The sequence below is a fragment of the Lynx rufus genome, unplaced genomic scaffold, assembly GCF_022079265.1.
Source record: "Lynx rufus isolate CCGP_SWC_20201006 ecotype Redwood Valley unplaced genomic scaffold, mLynRuf1.p SCAF_5, whole genome shotgun sequence".
Classification (NCBI taxonomy): Eukaryota; Metazoa; Chordata; class Mammalia; order Carnivora; family Felidae; genus Lynx; species Lynx rufus.
In genome coordinates, this window is record NW_025814867.1 from 65,478,227 (window position 1) to 65,495,677 (window position 17,451).

At 39.5% G+C, this 17,451-nt stretch overlaps 1 protein-coding gene across 1 annotated transcript in view; it reads right to left on the reverse strand.

Moving 5' to 3' along the window:
- SPATA16 (spermatogenesis associated 16) overlaps positions 1–17,451 on the reverse strand; it is a 231,875-nt gene that overhangs the window by 21,655 nt on the left and 192,769 nt on the right. The window contains exons 8-9 of the mRNA XM_047098622.1: positions 15,357–15,521; positions 12,704–12,787 (exon numbers count right to left, since the gene is read on the reverse strand). Coding sequence (XP_046954578.1) covers positions 12,704–12,787; positions 15,357–15,521 — 249 coding nt within the window. The remainder of the gene's footprint in view (positions 1–12,703; positions 12,788–15,356; positions 15,522–17,451) is intronic.

A 17,451-nucleotide genomic window follows, 5' to 3' on the forward strand; every position in this document is an offset into this window, starting at 1 on the left:
GACCCACTCATTTTTTAGTAGCATGTTATTTACCCTGCATGTATTTGTCATATTTCCATACTTTTTTCTTATGGTTGACTTCTAGTTTCATAGCATTATGGTCAGAAAAGATGTATAGTGTAACTTTGATATTTTTGAATTTGTTGAGGCTTGTTTTGTGGCCTAATATGTGATCTATTCTGGAGAATATTCCATGTGCACTTGAAAAGAATGTGTATCCTGCTGTTTTAGGATGGAATGTTCTGAATATACTTGTTAAATCCATCTGGTCTAGTGTGTCATTCAAAGCCACTGTTTTCTTATTCATTCTCCATTTGGATGATCTGTCCATTGATGTAAGTGGGGTGTTAAAGCCCCCTACTATTATTGTATTACTATTGATTAGTTTCTTTATGTTTGTTCTTAAAACTTCTTTTTTTTCCCTTCAACGTTTATTTATTTTTGGGACAGAGAGAGACAGAGCATGAACGGGGGAGGGGCAGAGAGAGAGGGAGACACAGAATCGGAAACAGGCTCCAGGCTCTGAGCCATCAGCCCAGAGCCCGACGCAGGGCTCGAACTCCCAGACCGCGAGATCGTGACCTGGCTGAAGTCGGACGCTTAACTGACTGCGCCACCCAGGCGCCCCTCTTTATGTTTGTTCTTAACTGTTTGATGTATGTGGGTGCTTCATGTTGGGTGCATAAATATTTACAATCATTATATCTTTTTTTGATCGTCCCCTTTGTTATAATTTTTTAATGTTATTTATTTATTTATTTATTTATTTATTTATTTATTTATTTTGAGAGAGAGAGAGACAGCACATGAGCAAGGGAGGGGCAGAGAGAGAGAGGGAGACACAGAATCCGAAGCAGGCTCCAGGCTCTGGGCTGTCAGCACAGAGGCCAATGCGGGGCTTGAACCATGAACTGAGAGATCACGACCTGAGCTGAAGTTGGCCAATTAACTGACTGAGCCATCCAGGCTCTCCTGTCCCCTTTATACACTATCCTTTGTCTCTTTTACAGTATTTGTTTTAAAGTCTATTTTGTCCAATATAAGTGTTGCTACTCGCCTTTCTTTTGATATTCATTTGTATGATAAATCTTTCTCCATCGCCTCACTTTCAATCTGCAGGTTCTTTAGGTCTGAAATGAGTCTCCTGTAGGCAGTATAAAGATGGGTCTTTTTTTTTTTTTTTAATTCACTCTGTCACCCTATGTCTTTTGATTGGAGTGATTATTTCATTTACATTCAAACCAATTATTGATAGATACGTATTTATTGCCATTTTGTTACTTGTTTTGTGGTTATTTTGTAGTTTTTCTCTGATCCTTTCTTCTCTTTTGCTCTTTCCTGGTTTGCTGGTTTTCTTTAGTGATATAATTGGATTCCTTACTCTTTATTTTATTTTTTTGCATATATATTACTATTTATTGATTTTTGGTCACCAATCAATTTGTACATAACATCTGCATATAGCAGTCTATATTAAGCTGATTGTCACTTAATTTTAAACTCATTCTTTATTCCTCTCCACTCCATGTTTCAGATATTTGGTATCATATTTTACATCCACTGAGTTCTTTGTTTTTTAATATCAGTATTTCTTTCAGTATTTGCAGTTCTAAAATTTTATTTGGTTCTTTTTATATCTTCTGTTATTTGTTAAATCTTTCTAGTTCTTTGTGGACACTCAATTTTTTCATTCACTTTAAGGTGTTTGTAATTGCTCATTAAAACATTTTTTTTTTTCAAATGATGGCTGCTTTAAAATCTTTGTCAGATAATTCTAATATCTCTATCATCTCTGTGTTAGAATCTATTGATGGTCTTCATTCAATTTGAGATCTCCCTGGTTCATGGTATGATCAGTGATTTTCAGTTGAAATCTGGACATTTTGGGCATTATGATACGAAGTTCTGGATCTCATTCACACCTTCTCATTTAGCTGGATTTTTCTGACACTGCTATGGCAGAGGATGGGAGGTGTACTGCCTTGTCACTGCTAGGTGGGTATGGAAGTTCAGGTTCCCCACTCAGCCTTCATTGACTCCTGAGGGAAGGGTTCCTCACTACTTCTGGGTGAGGATGAGCATTCAAACTCCTCACTAGGGTTTCACTGATACCTCCCTAGCTGGGAGAGGTAGCAATCTCACATCAGGGCTTGCCATGCAGCCTCCACTGACATCACGTGGAGGAGGCAGGTTCATAATTGTTGGCATGTGGCAAAATTCTTGATTGTCTACTAGGCCTCCTCTGACACCACACCAGCAGAGGGAAGGGAGGAAGTGGTGCCTTATCACCCAGTGGAGATGGAAGTCCAGGCTCCATATCTGGTGTTCTCTGACACCACCCTGTTAGAGTGGGAAGGCTGGGATATCTTGTTATAGCCTAGTGAGAGTAGAAGTCTGACTCTTTACTTGTGCTTTGCCGACATGGGTGGGTGTTGGAGCACCTTTGTTTTTTTTTTTTTTTCTGTGATGTTTGGCTGGAGTAGAGTGATTATCGTCTAAGAGTTTTCCATTTTACGAGGCTTCCTCTTTCCTTGTCCTCTGGCTAGAGAGGGTAGGCTTTTGTTGGGGCTTGTTTTGTCTACACATGTTAGTGTTTCTGGATTAGTAGCTTCTTCAGCAACGAGTGTAGTATGTATGAGGAAAAAAAAAAAAACAGTGAACTTACCATAATGTCATTCCTCAAGTCTCCATGTCCCTCAGTTGTCAGTCCTTTTCATTCCACCTTCCAGAGTCTTGTGTTTGTTTTACATGTAATGTCCAGGGCTTTTAGTTGTACTTAATGGGAGAAGTAGGAAAAAGCATATCTACTCCATTTCCTGAAGTGGAATTCCTCTATCATGGTTTTAAAAAACATAATTTTTGACCCCTGTACTTCAGGATAGTACATAGCAGACATACTACCATTTCTTGAATCAGTTTTTCCAGCTGCTTCTAAATATCTATGTTAATGTGATTAAGCGAATCACTGTGAAGCTGAAGGGGTCTTTTCTGCATAAGAGGTCTTGGGAAGTTAAAAATCTTTTGGGTTTCTTCGAATTCAATGAGAGGGCTTAATTTTGTCTTATTTTTAGGTTAGGATCTCTAATACAGGCCTATAGTTATCCTTTGGTCAGCCATTCATTCTCGTCTCCAGAATCTTCTTTCAAGCAGAAAACCATTTTCAGCAGAGTACACATAAGGTTTACACACACACAGTTTTGATGATGCTAAGAGATAAGGGTGTGTTTATGCTTATGGCATTTGTATGTGTTTTAGATTATAGCCTTTCCCCCTCCTCCACATACACTGTTTTAAGAAAGTCATAATCAGAATGAGAAATGGCCCATACCTTCCTTTAGGGCTGCATGTAAAGGCACTTTCATTTCTGCCCTTCTCCAAAAGATGAAAGGTATAATGAGTACACTGTGAATGATTGAATGAGCTACAAGTCAATTGCTCTGAACTCTGTATTAATCCCACTTTCAATACAGAATGGAAGATGTCCTATGGTTCATTTAACTACCAAGTGGTATAAGCTGTTATTGTGTTATTCTCCAGAATTATAAAGTATTGCAAAACTTAATGTATAAAATACATGCAATAAAATGCTGGGCTGCCAAGCAAAGAAGACACCTTTGGTAATTTAAGGAGAGTAACTTTTAGAATGAACTGCAAACTCGCTCTTCGGTTCAAAATAGAATTGAGATATACGCTCCCCTCCCTTGCCCCAGATATTTCACTGAACTTCTGAAAGATGCATTTTGAAAAGTTTTTATAGACATTAAAAAACTAAATATAAGCATTTCCAATTTCTGTTTTAGTTACCTTCCTCTATCAGCTCACTAGTGGGACAGGCAGGGAGGGAATCCCAGGAAGTGAAGGAGTGAGAAATGTGCTACCCAGTTCCAGTCTCAAGGCTTCTGGGCTGTGAGGATAAAGCCTGGAGGAGTTATGGCAATATGTGCTTCTGAAATTGCGGTATCATTGACAGGTTGCATTTCTGAATAATTCAGATAACTTACCAGAGGGTGACCCTCAGATTGACAGTAAGTACACTATAGGAATGACCAGACTTCCAAGCTGTTCCCTTGAAGTTCTGATATGGCAGGAAGAGGGAAAGCAGTGAGCTATCAGAGCCAACCTAAACACGATGTTTATAGAAGGAGGGATGATGAGAAAAGACAGTAAGAGCAGATGATCCAGGGGACAGTGGGTTCCAGGGTTTGGATTTGGTCAGGCAGCGGCTGCAGAGCTGTCTGGGTACATCCTCAGCTGGGCCCGTCAGCTGTGATCCAGAGAAGGGTGGAGGATGCCTACCATAGCCTCTGATGCTCCTGTTCAACTTGCTGCTGAAAGGGAGACTCGAGGGTTGTCTCACTGGTTGTCTTACAGAATCTGCACCTGGGTCAGAAAATATTCTTTGTGCCATTGACTTTTAGTAGCTGCATTTGGTTTAACATTAACTGCTCTACCTAATGATTAGGAATGGAGCCTTTGATCCACCCAAACAAATCTGACTCAAAACTAAACCCTGTCACTACAAACTTAGGTTTGTTACCTTGTTAATTCTACAAAGCTCCTTTCCTCACCTTTCAAAGGAGAAGTAATGACATCTCCCTCACAGGGTTGTTGCAATGATTAAATATGATAACTTGATGAAGTGCTTGGCACAATATTAAAAGATCAATGGTAATCACTGATAATATTTGCCATCATCACAGTATTAATTAACTTAGTTATTTATGTGAAATAAATTTCTCTATAGCTTGTTTAAATTGTGATAGTTATTCAAAGGCAAACTTCAAAGAGACTAACATAGTTTGATCATCTGTTGACTGACACAGTATTTTATTATGCATGTGAGCACAATGGCAGTTAGCTTTGTTTGCCCCTTGATACACTCCTGGTGAGAACTGGCAAAGCTCCTGGGTACATGCTCTCTGGATGAGGCCATGCTAGGATTTGACTCCTGCCCAGAAATGCTTCTGCTGCAGAAATTTCTTGCCAGATCATTAAAGTTTTAGAATATTTTCAACCAAAAAAGTACATAAAACAGGTATTCCCAGTTTTGTAGGGAAGACCGCGCACAGGTGGGAAATAAGTGACCAGCAAATACAGTTGGCTGAAAATGTTTAACAAATTAACCACACACTTTTTTTCCATTAAGTAAGAGGAGAAAGATGTTGTTTGGTTTAAATGGTAACTAAAGTTTGTCATTTAGATTTGGACGATCACACTGGAGCTTGGGAAGATGGCCAGCACCAAGGCTTTTGGCCTCCTCCACTTTCCAGGTTAGACTTGGCTTTGCTGAGTGCAACATTTGAGGAGGAGATGCTCCCCGCAGGTCCGATGGCCCCAGGGCTCAGCCTCTGACCACAATCGGAGGTCTGCTCGGGCTTTGGTGGAGGTTCCTCCACTACAACTGCTGTCTGGACACCTGCTGGCATAGGCTCACTTATCCCAGGAACTTTGACCATTTATCCTAGGCACCTGGCCTCTTCTGCCTCTCGGGCCTTGCCTCTCTCTCCTTGTCCTCATAGTCTGTCCCTGTCCTTCTCCCCAGTGTGGTCAGCAACAAGAGCACTTAGGTTTCTCCACACGATCTGCATTATGCCATGGACAGAACTGCTTAGCAGTGCTTAGAGTACACACTGTAAAGGAATTTGGGGATATGCTAATGAGGAAGCCCATAACCAGAAGCAGAGAAGATTCACAATCAAATTGCAATAAATCTGCAGAGACTCCTTAAAGAACAAGACACACAGGAAAAGCCTGATTGCTGGAAAAACTGCTTTGCAAATGAGTAGTACGGCTGCTGAATCTTTGAAAAGACAGCAGTACTTTCAGAGAGACACAACCGAAGGCCCTAACCACATATTAGTCAGCCCAAATGACTGGCCGATGAATGATAGTGCCGCATGTGCAATCTCTCTCAGAAGAGTTTCTGGAGGGATTCAGGTTTGAATGCTGATGTGGAAAGTAAATAAAATGTTCCAATTTGCTCTTCTCTCTTCCTCCTCAACCAACTGCCCCTGGCCCATCTCCCAGATTTGTATTCTCCCCTGCTTGCTCTGCCTACATCAACAGGCTTGAACAGCACAGAGTTGCTAAGTGACATACAATTCTATCCCATTTTCATCTTAAAGGACCAAATTAGTATATCAATGAATGTCACGTCCGTGTGATGATGAGTACAATTTATAAGTTAGGATTTTGAGGTAAAACGGAACATAAAAAGCTAAATAATTTTGGACAAGTTCATATGGATGTCTTTAAACATCCACCTATATACTCCATTAGATGAATTCATTGAAGATTGTGATGTACTATATTATAATATTTGATGGAACGTAAAGTATTATTTCTTTTCATGAAAATTCACAGGACCATGATTATATGGCAGAGTCTTTCTCTCGTTACTTTTAAAATAACAAAATTTCATTTTTCCTCATTTAGGGTCAAATCAGCGATCCAGAGGTATATCAGAATAAGACAGTACTTTATATGTTGTACCAGATTAAATCCTGATCTTCTCAATGTGAAGTTTAGACTTTGTAAAGGAAAAGCAAATAACTTTTCTTCCGAGTTAAAGACAGAGTGCTGCTTAACTGTTTCTCTTAACTGATTCTGTGGTGAAAAGAAATAGGAACGTTCCAACTTAACAGTTGGCACATTTTTTTTAAAGCCTCCTTTTTCTAAAGACGTCTTTTTCTATTTATCTTCAGGCCTAGTTCATAAAGCTTTAATGGGCTTTAGGATTCAATGCTTGGTAACATGAAATCATAGACTCTGAGGGTGGTAAGGATTTGAACACGTTATGTTTCTCAGAAGGTTGTGACTTGCCCAAAGTCCCATGAGTGGGGGCTGAAGGGTCAAGGATGTGCAGTTAGGTTCTGTATTCTTTCTGGTTATAGATGAAAAACTAAGGAACAGAGGATGTGGATCTTGTATAGGTGGATTATAAAGGTAGACTAAACTAGAAATTCCTTTTGACTTCTTAGGCCCAGATTGAAAGAAATTTATTTTGAGAATTGAAAACAAACAAATTGTGCTGGTTCATGGTCAAATTCCACATTAGATGGAAGTCACCACAATTCCCCATTTGGCCTCACATCCACTGTGACCACCTGGCTTCAAGGTTCAAGTCCTCTGCCGTTGGGTACAAGTCACCTCTTGTGACGCTGCAGTAAACTAGTCTCCTTGATTCTACCCTTGCCCTCCCACCCCCCCCCCCCCCAATCTACTCTCATCTCAGCAGCCTAGAGTGATTTTGGCTTTTTGTCTGACAAAGCATCATGTCATCTGTTTCCTCACTTCATCTTTTGTCTCTTGTTCATTCTATTGCAGTCCCCCAGCCCTCCTTGTATTTCCTTGTACATGCTAGGTCCTCTCTAATCTCAGGGTTTTACATTTGCTGTTTCCTTTACTTAGAATGCTTTTCCAACATATTGCATGGCTTGCATTTCTTTCAGATTTTTGTTCAAACGTCACTTCAATGAATCCTGGCCTGACTATTCTAGTGCAGTTGCAATCATTGGCACTTTCCATTTTCCTTTCCTGCTTCCCGCAGCCATGGCATTCATTACTTACAATATATTGCATATTTCTTTAGGTAGTTTAGCATCTACTTCAGAATGCAGACATTGTGATGGTACTGTTTTTTCATGGCTGTATCTCCGATGTCTAGAACAATGCCTGACCTGCAGGAGATGCCCGGTAAATGTTGGGCGAATGCATGAATGAACAGTTCGATAACAAGACCTCTGGGATATTCAAAAGATTATGTTTTCTCAGGCTTTTTTGTTTTGTCTTTTGTTGTTGTTGTTGTTGTTGTTGTTGTTATGGACTGAACCTTGTTAAAGCGTCCTGCTGTAGCACGGAACTTTCCAGCGTAAGAAAATTTACGTTTTTTGGACGTAGTCTGCTTTTTTTTTTGCACAGCTAAACCAACAAACATATATCTTTCTTGAGTTAATTACTGGAAAGGAAATATGCTGTAAAGCCAAACCAAAACAAAAGCCACTTTCCTAAAACTCTATAAAGAATATATTTTCATCCTGGTAAATTAGGAAAAAACACAACTGTCTCTTTCTTTCTTCTTCTGAGTTCTTCAAGAAATCTCAAAGAAAAAAAATGTAGACAGGAGGTCAGCACTCATGAATCAGATTTCCTCTTGATGGGCTTTTTATAGACCTATAACAAAGTGAAGCCCTGGAAATTGTGTTAGGTAATGGGGATTCTGACAGACCCTTTAAGTACGTGGAACTAGGAGGTGCTGCTATAATTCTGCTGCTTCAGATGAAAATTTCAAGTGTTTTCATTAGGTACAACAGCTGTTTCTATTACAGATAACAGATCTCAGAGGTGGTGATGCTGATATCAACTTCTAGTGGGCTCAGAACACAGTGTAGCTTGTACAATTAGGTTTTTTTAATTATTTTTTTCTGCACACGCAAATTAACTCTGTAGCAGTAAAAGGAAATTACTTACTTGCTACCGGAATTGTCTGAAAGTGATATGATCATCCTCTGTAGAGTCACATTAACCAAATTAAAAGCCCTTGGGAAAAATTTGGCACCCTGTTCCTTCCCATTCACATCTTCGTAAAGACCTCTCAGGAACTTCCATTTAGAAAAAGTTAGGATCATTACCAGGGCTTTTAATTTGGAAAGATGAGCTGCTCACCAGTGAGTCCTTCTAGACACCTAGTGGTTGAGTAGAGTGGCTCTGCAGTGTTCCAACCTCAGAGGCCTTGACATTACTATCCTCCTGATTCTTGCTTGCAGGTGTTTTCCAGCACAGGACACAGGTCCATAGCTCTGCTGCTGAAGCTTGTCTCCAAGATAGATGCTATCATTTCATTCTCCTCATGAACACACTCATCCTTGGAGAAATGGAATCTATTCCTCCAACCCTGTGAATCTGGGCTGGCCTGTAACTACTTCAACTAGTAGAATATGGTGGAAGTTCTGGAAGTGGCCTTAAAGAAGACTGGTGGTTTCCACTTCCTTTCTCTTGAAATATTTCCTCTTGGAACCCAGCTGTAATGCTGTTTAAAGCCTCATTCACATGGACAGGCCACATGGGTAGGCACTCCAGTCAGCTGTGTCAACCATATGAGGGAGCCATGTTGTAGTCTAGTACATCTTAGCCTTCAGATGACTCTAGCCCCAGGCACAGAAGCCAGTTGATTGAACTACATGAGAGACAGTGAGCAAGATCCACCCCTAGCTGAGTCTCGTCAGCTCATAGAATTGTGAGAGATAATATTGATTATTCTAAACCACTATATTTGGGTGATTGATGACACAGTAATAAATAACTGCAATAGCAGCAAAGTGGGAAGTCATAGGCTAAACATTTCTTTGAATGTAAGCATCAAAAACTACCTTATTGTGAGGTGGAATTGGTGGTTATCTGTAAGATGTAGGTAGGTATAGACAAATGTCAATTTCTCTTCCACCTTTTTAGCTAGTCCTTGGAATTTCATTGCCGGACTGCCACTTTATTATCACTTGGATTTGTAAGTGCAAAGATGTAGTGTACAAAGGTATATACTTTTGGGATGGATAATGCTATAAACCAGGGTACAGCATACGTTTTCTGTGTAGGGTCAGTTAGTAAATATTTTAGGCTTTGTGAGCTATACAGCCTCTCTAGCAACTACTCAACTTGGCCAAGGTGATATAGACCATATGTAAATGAATGACATGGCTGTGTGTGATAAATTTTATTTACAAAAATAGGTGACTAGTTGGTTTTGACCTGTGCACTCTAGTTTTCTAACCTCATGCCAAAAAATGATTTCTATAGCGAACAGAGATATTTGATTCTTTTGCTTGACTCTCATCAGCATTGCATTTGGTTTACCTCCAGCTGCAATTCTTCTTGCCATTTCTTCTGAGTCTCCTTTGTATGGTTCTCTTCTTAAGTTTGGAATGTGCTCTGCAAGGCTCTCTTCTTATTCTATGCTCTTTCTCAGCCATCTCACCCTCTCTTATGATTTCAGTTGATATCAATTTGCCAACAACTAAAAAAATCTCTATTTGGTCTTTTATCCAGAACTCCAGACTCCTGTACTTTCCCTTGGATATCTTGCCAGCACCCTAAGCTCAATGCATTTTTGTGCCAGTTATTAGCCCATAATCTCTTAACTCCAAACCCACCCTTCTATGATTAACTCTGTGATGCTGGGGGCTGGAACTCTGCAAACCTCATTTCTGTTTTGCTGGTTGTTAGTCTCCATCACTAGGAGGTGATATAGGGGCATTGCAATGCCAAAGGAGAAAAGAGGGACTTGCTTCTGACTTCCTGCCCTTTGGGGTTCCTGTGAGCGTCTCTGAAACGAGGCTTCTTTGCTCCAGAAAGTTGTGTTCTTTTCTGTAGTAGCAGGTGAATCTAGTGTTTCCGAAAGTTGCACAATTACCTCCATTACCACTCCCTCCCTGCTCCTGCCACCCTCCCTCCCATCAGCACCAGTGAGTTAGTGCCCCCTCCTAAGTCTGGATCTCAACCCTTCAGGATTCCGCTCCAAGAGTGGAGATAATAGCACCAGTTGAGCAATGCCTTCTAGTGGGAGGTCTAAGTTTTGGTCCAGCAGGGTCCTTGCTCCAAATTTCGAAGTTTTAGTAATTCCAGTCTCTTCTCTTTGATTTCCCAGCCCTAATGGGTGGTAGCTGCTCATTTTAATTGCTTCTTCTGTGCTAAATTTATGGTTCTCCTTTGCTTTTTCAGTTCCCTAGTTAACAATGACATACATACCTAGTTAGCCATTCTTTATATTAAATTCCCTTTCAAGTCTCCTGACTGGATTCTGAAAGAGTTTACAGTCTCAGCCCAAAGCTACACTTTTGAAGGGCTTTCTTCCTTAGTAAATGGTACCAGCGAACCTCTCGCCATTCCCTGCCCAGTGACTCAAGCCCAATGTCTGGGCATCATTCTTACTTTTCCTGTTCTCTAAACTCCCTTATGCACTCAATGAACAAGGCCTATAGATTTGGCTTCCTGCACATTCCTTCTATCTGTCTGCTTCTTTTCGTCTCCACACCCACCACCATAGATCAGGCCATTGCCTTATAACTGACTGCCCCACATTTCTATAGCTCCTCAATCTGTTCTCCCACTGTAGCTCTAGAGATGTCTCAGAAACATTTTCCAGATAAACGCTTTCTGAAACATTCCAAATCCTTAACATAATTTATAAGTCTTTCTGTGATTTGACTTCCGTTTCTGCACTTCATTTTGAAATATGTTCCTTGCTCCTTTAACATTTTTTCTCAGTTGTTAAATGTGCCCTGCTTTCTTTGTGCTCTTGGCATAAACTCTTCCTTCTCTGCAGAAATCTCCCTTTTCTCCTAGATAACTACTACATATCCTTGAAATGTTGTATAAATATCACTTTCTCAGAGATGGCTTTTCTGACCTCCCAGACCAGATCATATTTCCCTATTTGTTTCTATAGATTATTGAACATCCACTTTTTAACTACAATATTCAGTAAATTTGTAGCTGTATACTTGTCTTCTTTCCAAGATGGTCAGGCTCATATAGGCAGGGGCTGTGTTTGTATTGTCCAGCACAATATCCGTAAGTGTTCTTTCTAGCACAGTAGATCGTCGACAAATATTTGCTGCATTCAGTTAATTTCTGTTCTAGGTATTTTACCATAGGACCTCTGAAATGATTACAGAAGACACCCATTTCCTCACATGCACTAGATTCCTTCATGGCTGACTATTACCTCTTAAACCGGAGGCTTCTTTGGTTTATTCTCACATCTCCTGACACCAGGTCTCCCTTTATGGGTTCTCACAGTAATTGGAGGAGACTGAATGGAGAGTAGACTGACTAGAATTTATTACCTTTAATTGGACTGGAGACCCAACATTATTCCCTCCTACATTGTCAGAGAGCTCTGTAGTGTCACACAAGTCTTCCGAGTACCTGATGCTAGGTGCATCTTTGTCCTTGTTTTATTTAACTCAGGTAACCAATGAAGGGATGCTCCTCTACTTCTCCCATCCAAGTACTAACGAGGCCTGACCCTGCTTAGCTTCCGAGGTTAGAAGAGATTGGGTGCATTCAGGGTGGTATGGTTGTAGACTATTCCTCTACTTCTTTTTTAAATGTTTTATTATTTCTTTATTTTGGGGGGAGAGAGAGAGAGAGAGAGAGGATGAACCATGAGATCACGACCTTAGCCAAAATCAAGAGTTGGCTGCTTCACCAGCTGAACTACCCAGGCACCCTGACTGTTCCTCTACTTCTAATAACCAGTATGTTACTCCTCCACTCAAAGCATCAATGTGCTAGTTTTTCTGTAGTTCTCTGAAATGTAGCCATTCTTCCTCAAGTGACAAAATATAGGGAAAGTGTTGGGAGGTGGACTAAAACATTGATGAATGGGCCTTAAAAAATCTACAATAAGCAATAATGGAGAAGGCAGATAATGAAAATAGAATATGAAAATGAGCACAAGAAGACCCATGAAAGCATATGACCACAATCTGCTGGAGGAGCAGACCTGAGGAAACAGATTAAATAAATCCATTTTGATTCTGGTTACACTTCCAGGGAGATAGCTGCATTTATTTAAAAAACCCAAACAGACAATAAAACAACCTGAAGAGCTTTCTTTTCTTTGTATCTTCTAAACAGATTTGACCCAAGATGGACATTTTCTCCAAGAATAATATATCTTTTTTCCTTCAGCTCAAAGTTTTACCTTTTGGATTGTATTCCACACACGTTCTTTATCGTTTCTTCTTCCTTCAAGGGTGTCCATAGCATCTGCCATTAGTGACTGCAGCTGTGGCACCAAGATAAAAATTATCAGCATGGAATTCACACAGAAATAACTTCTCTAAATACACAGATTAAAACCTAATTAAAAAATCATTTGTACGCTGATGATTTTATTACTCATCTTTCCGACAATGAACATCGCCACCTCATCTTTGCTTCAGTCATTACCAAGTATTATTGCAGATATAAAATATTGTAACAATGGAAAGATTCTTCTTGAGGATTTGTAGAAAACATATAGGTTTTAATGTAGTAAGTGTTGCTGTTTTGTAAAAACAGATTTGGGTTGTAAAGAATGAAGGCGGTAGTTAATTCTCTCAGGAAATGGCATGTAGTACATGAGCGCATTTTAGTATTTTCTCCTGAGGCTAATGTATCATAATTCTAGGCCTCATGCAAAAGCTCACCCGAGGACAATACTAAAATTGTGCTGTTTTATTGCATTTTAAAGGATCTAGCTCATTTAAGTTCTTTTACTATCCTTTTATTTCCTAAAATTTCAAAATAACCAAGTTGCCTTTTTGAAAGGCAAGTTTAAAAAATTCCACCCTTTGCCCCAAACTGCCTTGTCCCAATTGAAAAGAATCTGATCTACATGCTACGTATGCAGTTGTAAGGTAATGAAGCTGCATCGAGCCATGCGATATTCAAAGCTAGAGAAGAAAGTTCTCTAAAAAAGAACAAATGTCAGTTCAGTTCACTGTGCCATCAAAGAGTATGAACCCTTAGATAATCTCTCTGTACTTTAGATATTGCAGAGCTTAAGCAGGAGGGCAGAGTTGAGTCACTCAAAACTCTTCTACTGAGCAGTCACTGTTTATATAGCATCATAAAAGATATTACCAGGATTTATTTTCTAGGTTAACCTATGCTTGGAAGTTGGAAAGTAAAATCTATTACTTAAGGTGATGAAATCTTGTAAGATACATGATTTTTAAATATTTGGCCTGTACATGTACGTCCATATACATTACATTTTTTTCTAGTAGGCATATAAATTATGAAAATACCCCTGAAATCCTATTTTCCAAGGTTTCAGATAATGGGATATTGCACAACATGTGAGTAAGGGATGTCAATAACGCTAGTTTGATGCTCTGTGTATATATTTGGAAATGTAAGTATTTCCAGAGGAAAAAAAAAAAAGCTCCAGATAGGTGGTTAAGAAGACCTAAGTGCAGAAAACTCCCCTGTATTTTTCATTTAAATCTTGAGTGTACTTTTTAGGAAGACAGGATCAACACCGTGCCAGCTTCTTAAATTAACATTTTCTTTGCTTCCTCTTATCTCAGAGGAGCATTAATCATCTAAAATTGGCTATAATATGCACTTTGAAAACTCCATACTTACTGCACTCCTGAATGCGTTATGAATGGAAGGATAAACACTTAGCCTTTTAGAAGGTGCTCCACTGCGCACAACCATAAAGGTTTACAAAGTATTATTGCCGGTTTTGATTTAGTAATTCCTTGATTACTAGACTCCCTCCCCCCACAGTTTAATACTTTGGTACGCATAGTTTTATCATTCAGCTAGTCAGACCCTTTTGTATACTTTGAATATCAGTATTTATAATACCTTTTTATAGGGTCAGATGAACATTATAAATGTTGGCAGTTCACTTCTTGATGGATTAATTTGTTACAACTTTAAAAGCTCAAAGAGGGAGGGTTGCTTTAGTTACCTGAAAATTACAGGTGATCGGTTTGGGCTGTTCTCATCCTTGCTATGTGAATTCAATTCAGGTCTATAATTAGTTTTAGCTACCTTCAATTAAAGCCTCAAAGTAAAGAGCCCTCCCTTACAACACATTAGGATTTCCATATACAGTGAATTTTACCTTTCCTCGAATGGCCCTCACATTGGTTAGTAATAGTTTTACAAATGAGGAGCCATCATTTCTCATATTAATTATGGTTATAATAGACACATCTGTTTGAAGATTGTTTCTGTGAGATAGTCCATCAACTGATTTTTGACTAGCTCTGTGTTTTCTGAGTTAATTGGTCAATTCAGTTAAAAAAAAAAAGCCATTTGTCTAACTACATTTTCCCTTGCAATGAAACAACTGTTTTATCTAAATGTACCAGTGTGTGTGTGTGTGTGTGTGTGTGTTCGCACTGCCAACATATATGTGATGCTAGAAGTGAATAAGAAAACTATAAAGACTATTTCGTAGGGTTGTTTTTTATATAGTAATTACTCTTGTCCTCTCTACTTTCTCTTACAAGAAAATTATATACTAACCCATCTGGGAGTTTAAGAAATAATTTATCAAAATTATATTTTATTTAAAGCAAAAAGCCTGACCCACAATATGAGTAATCAGCCCTTTTCCATGTTTTTACACATCACAAAGTTCTTACTATAAAAATGGAGGCTAGTCGACATGAGCAAATAAAAGACAGAAACACATCTTTCTACAATTTCCAATTTCTTTATTAAAATGCCTCAGGAGGGTTGGGCAGGTTGCCCTCAGACTACATTGATTCTCACAATTTTGTTTTTCAGGACATATCATTCTTCTGTTGGCTGGGGGCCTGTGAAAGCCTTAAACAAAGAAAAACACTTACCAATTCCGTCTCCTCTTGACTGATGTCCTGTAGATAGGGAATGGTTGCCAGCTCCGCCATTGCTTGATTGATCACCTGGGACTGCTCCTTCACTCTCTGCAGCCGGCTCAGGAGGCTGGCATACTGCAGCTTCTCCATCACACCCGAGCACCCGTGGAAACTCCCCTGGTCTCCCAGTAAAAGGAAATGTTTTAGACCAAAATCATGGAAATAGACCTCTCCCTAGAGATTGAAGTCAGGGATTATTATATTTACATCCTTGGAAGCGATGGCTACCTAACACAAATAAGTGTTTCTTTCCATTATTTTATTTTATTTTTTTTAAATTTTTTTTCAACGTTTTTTATTTATTTTTGGGACAGAGAGAGACAGAGCATGAACGGGGGAGGGGCAGAGAGAGAGGGAGACACAGAATCGGAAACAGGCTCCAGGCTCCGAGCCATCAGCCCAGAGCCTGACGCGGGGCTCGAACTCACGGACCGCGAGATCGTGACCTGGCTGAAGTCGGACGCTTAACCGACTGCGCCACCCAGGCGCCCCTCTTTCCATTATTTTAGAGAATTGTCTGCACCCTTCCTTCAAACAGATGAATGTACAAAAAGGAAACGCTTTGCAAGACTGTTGAGAAGGATGTGCAGGTGGCCCTGTAGAAGGAACCTGGGCTGAGGGGAAAAGAGGGGACTGAAATTGAATGTGTTCCACTCTCCCAGTGGGGATCCCACAAAGTTGTGTTCATTTAGAGAGGGTGACTTTATCTATGTCACCAAGGCATCATAGGAGCTAAGAGTTGCCTACTGTCTTGTGTATATAAAAGAATACTTTTTATGCAAGTTGAATCCTGAAAAATGTTGTGCATATTGAATTCTGTCTACCCTAATGGCTAAAATTAAATCTGCTTTTACCTTTAGTTCTCACTGGATGGCCTTGGACTCTGGTTCCCCTCCTTGTGGTATTAGAGCATTTGATTCTGGCTCCTTGGACCATCCCAACAACTGACACAATCCATCTTGAAATAGGCTACGTACACATTTGTACGGGCCAACCCCTCCCCCATGAATCTATTGGTATTTTGGGCTTTCTTAAAAATGGGGCACACTTTTAATAAGGTGTGCCAGTCAGCCATAAAACAGGAGACATGACCTTCTCTAAAACTTCTAATACAAATTGTAATGCTTGATGGGAAAAATAAAACATCACAAAATTCTCATTTATATTTAGGAAAAAGGGGACAGAGGGGTATCTAAGGGTTAATAGAAAAGCTTTGAGTTTCTGCTGTGTTTGGAGGGTGATAAGAAGTGGGAAGTCACAGGAAGATATAGTTTGGCAACTGCATTCCACATCCTGGTGCTCAGAAGAGGAAGTCTGGATGACTGGTGTTCCTTTATAATAGGGTTCCTCCTTGACCACCTGTACAGGAATCATGACTGTGCAGAGTACTGGGCCTTACAGGGTGAATCACTATCTCTTGATATGTTGCCCTAGAAATATGATTTTTAGCTAGGTTCCCTCCCCATATTCAAATATCTCAAGTTGAAGTTGAACAAACCACCATTTTAAAGCCTAATATTTGAACAAAGACTATTTTAGTTTGTATATGTTTATAGAACAGATTTTTCTCTCCAGACATTAGAGAAGGCAGACATGATTTTTTTCTTCTTAAAATAGAATCTCTTCTAAAAAGAAAAATTATTAGAAACTAGCATTACTAAAGAGCATCTGAATTTCAACTTGCATGTGGAAAGCAGTTCTTTCTGAAATGTCACATTCGTGTTTTGATGGACACTGACCTCTAGAAGTTGGCACTTTTCTAGCATCTTGGTAGTATAGGAAGGTTGAGGAGCATTACATTGTATATGCTGTATATGCCTCCCTAACACTTATCTGTGCCATTTGACTAATGCCCTTCTATCTCTGCTAATTTGTTTTTCCTGATTAATCATTTATCTGAAAACCTGTGAGCCTATAGGAGTGATGATTGCAATTGTGGATTTGGGATCCCTTCTCTGACTTGACAAAATAGCTAGCTTACCCATTTAGTTTAAACATGTAGCTAAACAATGGGACACTGTCAAATAGAGGAAAGCAAGTTGCAGGA